At 33.9% G+C, this 9032-nt stretch overlaps 1 protein-coding gene across 1 annotated transcript; it reads left to right on the forward strand.

Annotated features, from left to right (window-relative positions):
- Positions 1–2124: 2124 nt before the first annotated feature.
- On the forward strand, positions 2125–5576 carry LOC122291761 (non-structural maintenance of chromosomes element 4 homolog A-like). Its single transcript, XM_043099729.1, has 7 exons — positions 2125–2570; positions 2657–2737; positions 2999–3251; positions 3382–3472; positions 3940–4156; positions 4241–4332; positions 5116–5576. The coding sequence occupies exons 1-7, from the start codon at positions 2378–2380 to the stop codon at positions 5368–5370; spliced, it is 1182 nt and encodes a 393-aa protein (XP_042955663.1). The 5' UTR covers positions 2125–2377; the 3' UTR covers positions 5371–5576.
- The last annotated feature ends 3456 nt before the right edge of the window (positions 5577–9032 follow it).

Consider the following 9032-nt stretch of genomic DNA (forward strand, 5'->3'; position numbering starts at 1 on the left):
ACGGACAGGTCTATAGTATAATCTTCTCCAGATATCATGGGTCGATGTGGGACGCAACAAGACACACGTGTTTATTTCTCCAAATCATGGGTGATTAACCACCACGGCCGTCACAGCCAGGTTAAGAGTTTCGTTATTGATTTTGAATTTTATGGTTTATATTTTAAGTGGTTCTTTTTTTTTAATTTAAACTATTTATTTATCAAATAATTCAAAATATCTCACGAATAATTAATAATAATAAAATCAAAATTAAATATTATACGTTTAAATAATTTTTTTGTGAAGACAACACTATTTATTTTTTAAAAATAAATATAATAATAATAAAATCTGTAAAAGTGAAGAAAGTGGTGCAATCTGGTTGGCGGCAAAAGGAAAATACACGGACTTTCCTACTTAAGTTTATAGAAGAAGAAATGGTATAGGATGTTTCAAAGTATATAGGAAGACGAGAATATTATATAATAAGTTGGAGTTGGATGATATCGAGGTAGTGTTGGCGATATCATTAGTGTAATAATAAAAACAATAGTAGTCTAAGAAGCCGTTTCTTCCCTCCTGTTTATATGTTGATTGTTGTAAATCCGTACAATTATAAACTTCTTTCTTTTTTTTTTTTTTTTCTTTTTTCTTTTTTAAATTTGATTTGGAAGTGGCTATATTAGGACTGATCCGAGTTTTTAAATGGGCCAAAAGTGGAACAACCATTCATTTAATAACATTGTTTTTAGGTTTACTTCCCATAAATATTCTATCTTTTATTTCCGGTGAATATTTTTTATTCGATTATCAAATCTTAGAATAATAAATTGTTTCTCAAATAAGTTGTAATTCAAAAAGGATAATATTTGGATGATATAAAAGGGGTAGTATAGATAAGGATTATATGCGAGATTGGCATGATTATAAATCTCGTTATATTTAAATATTTAATAATATTTTTTTGAATCTAGATTTCTAATTACATTATATGTTTGAAATAGTTATTTTAAAAAATAATATTATATACAATTATAGAATGTGCAAATCTAACATACTCATTTTTTAAAAAATATGAGATTTTTTATATAGATTAAGGGTGTTACCCGTACCCCTCGGGAGTGCCCTTATCCCGCCCCCCACCCCTGCATGGGCAGCAATACAGTTTGGGCCCCCCTCCTCCTGTGTGTGAGTGCCTCCGTCTGGATGCATAGGGTGGATTGGCCCCCTAATTCATCCACCACCGCATCTTGTAGATAAGAAATTCTAAACAAACTTGTAAATACAACAAAATTGCACAAAAACATCATAGATCTTACAAATCCAAACAAAAACAAAAAAACTAAACTTACAACCAAACAAACTAGTCTAACATATAAGAAAAGATCAACAAATTGAACAACAAACCCACATGCCACAATTGCAGTCGTGGATCATACAGATCTTCAAAGATCTGTGTGCAGGGCTATAAGGCCCATGGTTGCTAGGTCACGACCGTGGATCATCAAACTCGAAGACCCATCATGGACTTCGGTGTCACCCACGATCGCAATTGTCAAACATTACTCACAATAACAAAATCAAAAATTCTCTCATCTCTACAACTTAGAGAAAGAAAAAGAAAGAAAGAAGGAGAATGAGAAAAATGAGAGAGAAGTCAAGGTCAAGTATGGTGGCCATGGGCTGTGGCCACTAGCACTAGCAGGAGAAGAGCAATTGAGAGAGAGCTTGAGAGAGAGAGAAGTGGCGGCCCTGTCAACCACCTGTAATGTAAATCTTAAATTTATCCACTTATTTTTAAAGAAAGTGTACGAAACTTACAAGATTTAAGACTATATAAATCTTGTACCTAATTCAAATTACTCTAATTTGTAAAAATAAAACATATATATTTCTAGAAATTAACAACGCACAACTTTTCTTTAATCCGTTTGTTGCTCTTCTGCTTTTTCACTTTTATTTACACAAAAAAAAAACCAAAAAAGAACGTCAAACGTTTCAATATCCTATTCTACTTTGAATAGTTGCGTGTCGTACACCTTTACGTTAACATATTTATTGACGACATTTCTTAGGTATTTAAGGTTTCTTGTATTTTTGTACTACCATAGTACATGACAAAAAATCAAAGGTCAATGGTATGGCATCCAGCACAGCCCAATTAGGCCCACCAATATTTTCAATTAAAGGCCACAGCCCAAATTTGAAAATATTGTACAATTTTCAAAAGGGCGGGAACCCACAAAAAACAAAATAACAAAAGGCCTCTTTCATAGCCTCGACTCGAATCCAACGGATTCTGAATTCCCCTTCCCGCAATTTCTCCACTTTTCTGAGTTTTGTCCAATTCCGGAGCTTAATATTTTACATTTGAGAATACTGGGGACTAATCTATATGCCGAAGACTAGAAGCAGAGGCGTTGGCACCGAAGGTGCATTCGCGGCAGTGAAGCGCGAGCGCGTCAGCCTCGACGGAGACGGAGGAGACAGCTCGGCGGCGGGAGACCACGATGAGTCTACCCGCTCGAACCAGTTGGATCGGCGGGTGCTCCGGTCTAAGTACCTGGCAGTCATGAATCTGATTCATGGTACCTACAAATATTATTTGCATTTTATTAAATACATGGTTTTTATTTCTTCGTTTATTTCCAATTCTGGTTATTGGTTCTTGAAGATGAGAGAGAGGATTTAACAAGGGCGGACTCGGATAAGTTCAGCACCATCATTGGCGAAGTGGAGAGGTTGCATGAATTAGGTATTCCGAATCGGAGATTTTATACTTTTCTTTTAACTAATATATGTTGCGGTAATATGATCGGTTGATGACAAAACCGAATAAAAGGTACAGGAAAAAGGAAAAGAATATGACGAAGAAGAAGAAATTTCATGCTTTTGAAATCGAACCTTTGTGCAACAAAAAATGCCTTTTTATTAAAAAAAAGGAGAAAGAAAAAGTTCAGTTGTTACAGAAAGCGGGGCTCACAAGTTTGAGTGCCTACCATGACTTTTGTTTCAGTTCAGAAGCCAAGGGAGCAAGTTGCTGATGCGGAGGCACTGTTGGGCATTGCTAATACTTTGGCGACATCTGTTAAATCGCATTCCAGTGAGGGTATTACGCCTGCAGAGTTTGTTAACTGTTTGCTTAAGGAGTATGGACAATCCCATGGGGCAGTTGCCACCCAAGAGAGTGCTAAGATTATGCTCCATTGGAAAGATATTGGTATTGCTGTTGCACCCATCTTTAGTAAGGCTCATGGATGTGCCACCATGTGAGTTTTACTTTTACTTTTTTGAGTTTTATTTTTCTTATTTTGGACGAAGAAGATGTGCATATGTCCTTGTCTAATGTGGGTTAACTTTAATGTTTCATTTTCAATCTGTATATGATAATTTTTAAAGGATTGGGCCTATGGATACTGAGTTGAAGCAACGGAAGACCGTGGTTCACAGAAAGCGTGCAAAGCCAGCTGAAACTGCTCGTCCTGAAGAGGTGAGAATTATTTTCTGTTCCTTGGAAAAATTTGAGAGCCTGGAGAATGGAAATCAAGTGCTGTTTTGTTAATAAATTTCAAGTTTACGCTGTTTGTAGCTTTAGTTAATATGTTCGAGTTGACGTTGTCGAAAGGTGCTTTTCTTTCAAGGATGGAGAAAAAGATTTTAAATTCAAAATCAATATTGCAATTCTTTTCGTGAAGCTTGCTTAAAGTTAAAACTAGTCACTTAACCTGCTTGTCCAATGCTTTCATGAATCTCTTTGAAAGTTTGTACTAAAATTCAGTTAGTTATTTTCAAATGCGGTCTCTTTTGTGTATCTGTGGCCTGATTTTTCATGATAATCACAAAGTTCATGCTCCAAGGGCAATTTTCACGTAACGTTCCTCTGAATTATTAATCGATTCTTCCACCTTTCTCAAGCAACAATGATCATTCAGCCAGATTTATTATTCCTTGTGATAGGTTAACGACAATGGGGAAGAAGGAAAAACAGATACTGATAAGAATATGTCAACAATGTTTGAGATCTTAAGGAAGAAGAAGCGTGTTAGACTTGAGAGTTTGATATTGAATATGAAGTCCTTTGCACAGACAGTAGAAAATTTATTTGCTCTGTCATTCTTAGTCAAAGATGGGCGAGCTGAAATAACTGTGAACGAAAATGGTTCTCATATTGTTTGTAAGTACATTGAATCAACTTCAATTCGTGTTCTAAATGCCATCTGTTCCTGTGGCTTATTTGCTGTTGCTTGCCCTTTCTCAGCTCCAAGGAATGCTCCTGCAGCAAACTCTGTTATTTCTGGGGAGGTTGCCTACGGTCATTTTGTGTTCAGATTTGATTTTAAGGATTGGAAGGTATGAGAACTTCCGGCTTTGATGAATGGTGTTTTTTTTTTTTTTGTCATGTGTATGAGTTTCAAATGAGAAGCCCGGATTCTCAAGTCCCTTCACGTCTGGTAAGTGGTAACAGTGCCATCGTGTTAAGATATAATATCAGAAAATAAAATTTACGTGGTTTAAACTTTTGAGATAAATGGTAATTTTATATAATATTAGAGCAAAGATCTTGAGTTTGAATTTTAACTCTATATTTCACCTTATTAATTAAATATTCTACATATTTGATCTAATTATTGAGGAAAAATCTAACTCACGTGGGAAGGAGAGTTAAGATATAATATTAAATAATAAAATCTATATTTTTCCATTCGCTTAAATTTTTGAGACAATTAGTAATTTCATGCATCACAAGTAATGCTCGTTATCTTGATTGCTAATAACAAATTATGAAGATTTGCTTTTGCACTATTAAAATGTCATTGGTTGTTTTGTTGAAACAAACTGTCAAAATTTGTATAAAGATGATATAAGATGCCACGTAAACTTTCTACCTGCATTTTCTAACCTTAAATACTGTAGATCTTTATTAGCTTTCAAAGCTCAAAGAAATTTGTTCTATTCTATTGAGGTCCTCTTAGAACTTCTGTCTTAGGTTCTCTTTGTTAGATGACTCATGGTGTAGCTTTGGTGTCTGGTCAATAAATCTGCCCCTCTTGATGGCATTTCTGATTTCTATGTTCGGTTCATCTTTATCTAATATTTTAGCTTGACGTCTTTTGTTCGTCGCTTGTATTACAGTTAATGATGGATGCTGTTGCAGTTGGCGAGGAGTTGATGCCACACAGGAAAAGCTCAAACTCAGCTGCCTCTGAAGCAGAGCCAGGAGTGAAGTATTCACAAGCATCATTACCCACAACACCAATAAGGAAACTGAGCAGGAACCGTGGCCTGGTGGTGCAGGAAGAATCCATTGTAGAAGAATCTCCCGACAACGAAGATGGTGTGTCTAAGGGAGCCAATGCAATCCGTAGGTGTAAGCGTAAGCTGACATGAAAGACCAGGCTTCCTAGAAACATGTCAAGCATGATGTAGCTATCCCAAATTAATGCATCTCAAGTATGCAGGTTTTGCTATCCTTTTGTCCAGATGCCTCTGCACTTTTGCTGCGTCCTAAAATGTTACATGTACATAGTTAGGTTCAATGGCTTTTCTTAGTTAGATTCTGTGCACTTTTCTAGATGGATTTCAACTTTTTTGCACCCTTTTTTGTCGTCTCCATTCTTTTGCCACTATTTTTGGGGTCCACCGATGGAAAAACTCCTCCCCCCTCCCAACCTTTTGAACCGTACTTCAGTACCGAATTTAGACTTGCCGGCAAGGAAAAAGCTAGGGTCCCGCAGTGCTTGGAGCTATCGCTTCAAATTTTTTTTATTTATTTAATTTTTAAGAAAATAATGATTAAGAAAATATTATTCAAAAGTAATTATATATATAATTATAAAATATAATCGTTTAAAAAAAATAAAATTTATTATTAAAAAATTAATTTTTTTCATATAGATTTTATATTTTATTCACTTTTATTAAGATAATTATGCAATAGTTGAACAATTTTTAGTTGTAAATATTTTTTCTCATTATTTAATAATATAATGAATTTTTTTCTATTTTTAAAATATTTAAACATATTACAAAAAATAAAAATAAAAATTAGAGGGAGCCTCCAGCACCCACCACCCACCCTTTTATAGAAAAAAAGTTATTGCACATCAAAGCATAGGAGGATTGGAAACGACACGTCAAAAAGGAATCTCAGAATTACAAAAAGTTAGAACGACAAGTGGATCACACGGTATAATGTCAATGGTCCTATCCTAATGGAAGGCATACAAGATGATAAATTCTTATTAATTCGAAATGCATATTTTAAAGGCTTTTATTTTGTATGTGCAAACCAGGCCATTTGCACTATCCAATAAAAAGCTAACACGTCAACTTTCTATTAGTGGTGAGTTAGGATTAGTGTGTAAAACTGAATTTGACTCGTTAACACCATCCCAAAATTTTGGGTATTATTAGTCTCATTGTTATAAACTATCTTGAATTGTATGATCACATTTAGCTAGTCGTCAAATGCATAGTATTAGTCGTCAAATACAAAGTGCTAGTGCATAATACTAGTCGTCAAATATATAGTGCTAGTCGTCAAATGTATAGTGCTAGTCGTCAAAAGCATAGTCTCTTTTGTACTCCTATATATATCGCCGTATCTTTTAAGGAATTCATAAGTTTTCATAACCTTCTATATCTTTCTCTCTCCTTTTGAAAGTTTTATAACACGTTATGACTCTCTCTTTTCAATGATTTCATAACACGTTATCAGCACGAAAGTTCTGACGATTTTGAAGCTAGTAGTTCTCTACTTCAAGTAAATTTTTCAATATATTTTTGTAGTTTCCAAAATGAATATGAAATGTTACATTACTTAATAAAAACTCTATACTTATGTTCCTGATTTATATATGTAAAAAATGTCAAATCTTACAAAATTAGAATTTATTGCTCTTGACATTTCTGGAAAAAATTATTTATCTTGGATCCTTGATACTGAGATCTATCTGGATGCGATGAACCTGAGAAATATAATTAAATAATGAAATCAAGGGTCCCTGCAGGACTATACTAAGGCAATGATTTTCCTTCGGCACCATCTTCATGAAGAATTAAAAATTGAGTATCTAACGGTGAAAGATTCACTTATTTTGTGGAATGATTTAAGGGAGAGATATGAACACCAGAAAACTGTAATCCTCCCAAAAGCTCGTCATGATTGGATGCACCTGAGGTTGCAAGACTTCAAGAGTGTTAGTGCGTATAACTCTGCACTCTTTAAAATTAGCTCGCTATTGAAATTATGTGGTGAAAAAGTCACTGATGATGACTTGTTAGAGAAGACATATACTACGTTTCATGCCTCGAATGTGCTCCTGTAGTAGCAGTATCGAGAGCGAAAGTTCAAAAAATATTCGGAACTTATATCTTGTCTTCTATTAGCTGAGCAAAATAATGAGGTTTTATTAAAAAATCACCAGTCACGTCCTACTGGTTCTATATCATTCCCTGAAGTGAATGGTACTAGATTTACATCATTTTCAGAAGCGAATGGTGCATCTTTTCAAAGAAAACGAGGGCGTGGACGTTGTAGGAAAAACTATAGAAGTGGAGGTCCTAAAAGTGACCACACTAAAAGGAACAATAATAGATATACACCGTACCACCAGAAGTGGTTCAACTCAGAAAATGGCAAAGGTCCTCAAAACAAATTTTTAAAAAAAGATGAAGATGGATGCCATAGATGTGGTATGACTGGACATTAGGCTTGTGTCTGTCGTACAGATAAGCACTTGGTTGACTTATACCAATCTTCTATAAAAGAAAAAATAAAGAAATTTGAAACAAATTTTGCTGAACCATCATATGCTTTAGATTCTATAGATGGAGAAGATATTACAAGCCTTGATATTTCTGATTTCTTTGAGGATTCTAGTGGTAGAGTTGATCATGGAAGTGTTCCTTTTTAATTAATGTATTTCCTTTATCTTATTATAAAATATTTTTATATTTTGAAATGTTTTGTAGTAATTAAAGTTTTATTTATTCTTTTATACTTGTTATAAATTATTGATGATATGATTTATCTGAAAATGGAAATGGAGCATCCCTGAAGGATTGTCCTAAATCAAAAATTTTATTGAGTATCTCATATGAGTGATACTTGTACCAAAAGCTCATTATGATTTATGCACCTGAAGTTGCATAATTGAAATTGTGGAAAGAATATATATTTGAATGAACGTCTCGAATGTGCTCCTGAAGTAGCAATATCGAGTATGTTCCTGTAGTAGAAATATGAAATGCAAACGTTCACAATATATTCTAAATTTGTATTAAGTCTTTCAGTGACTGAGCAAAATAATGAGCTTTTGATAAGAATCATTAATCACGTCTTACTAAATCTATATCATTCCCTGAAGTGAATGATAATGAATTTATATCATTCTATTCCCTGAAGTGAAAAGAATGATGTGTTTCATTCAAAGAAACTAAGAGATTGAACGTGATAATGAATATCTTTTCGGGCCAGAAGCTCGTATTGGAAAAACTGTAAGCTTTCTCTTTGAGATGATATTATATTATACAAATTATTGAATCAAATATTATAATGCATCAAAAGGTGATATGATTCAAAATATTTGTATCTTTTCATGGTTATCTTGATCATCCAAAATCAATTTCGATAAATCGAATGATTTTCATATGAACGTCCATAAAAGAACCAGAAAATTCTTTTACTATAAAGTCTTACCACCAGAAGTGGAAAGAAAAATTTGCTTGAAGCAAATAAAATGAAATTATTCGACGTTATCTTGATTATCATATGTGAACCAAAAGTTCAGATGATAATTAAATTTTGGATGCAATAAGATAAAAATGTCTCATATTCTAACTGCTAAAATCCCAGCGAGGATTGAAGTTCCTGTAGGACAATTAAGAAATTCAACAGTCTAAAAGCATGTGAGACCTATTGATACAAAAGGTACTGCATCTCAAAAGAAAAAGGCACAAATAATTTGGTACTCCTGAAGAGATCATACCCACAAAACAAGCAATAAAGTCCATCCAAATTCTCTGTATAAAATTCTCCTATATAAACT

This window comes from Carya illinoinensis, chromosome 13 (assembly GCF_018687715.1).
Source record: "Carya illinoinensis cultivar Pawnee chromosome 13, C.illinoinensisPawnee_v1, whole genome shotgun sequence".
NCBI classification, from domain to species: domain Eukaryota; kingdom Viridiplantae; phylum Streptophyta; class Magnoliopsida; order Fagales; family Juglandaceae; genus Carya; species Carya illinoinensis.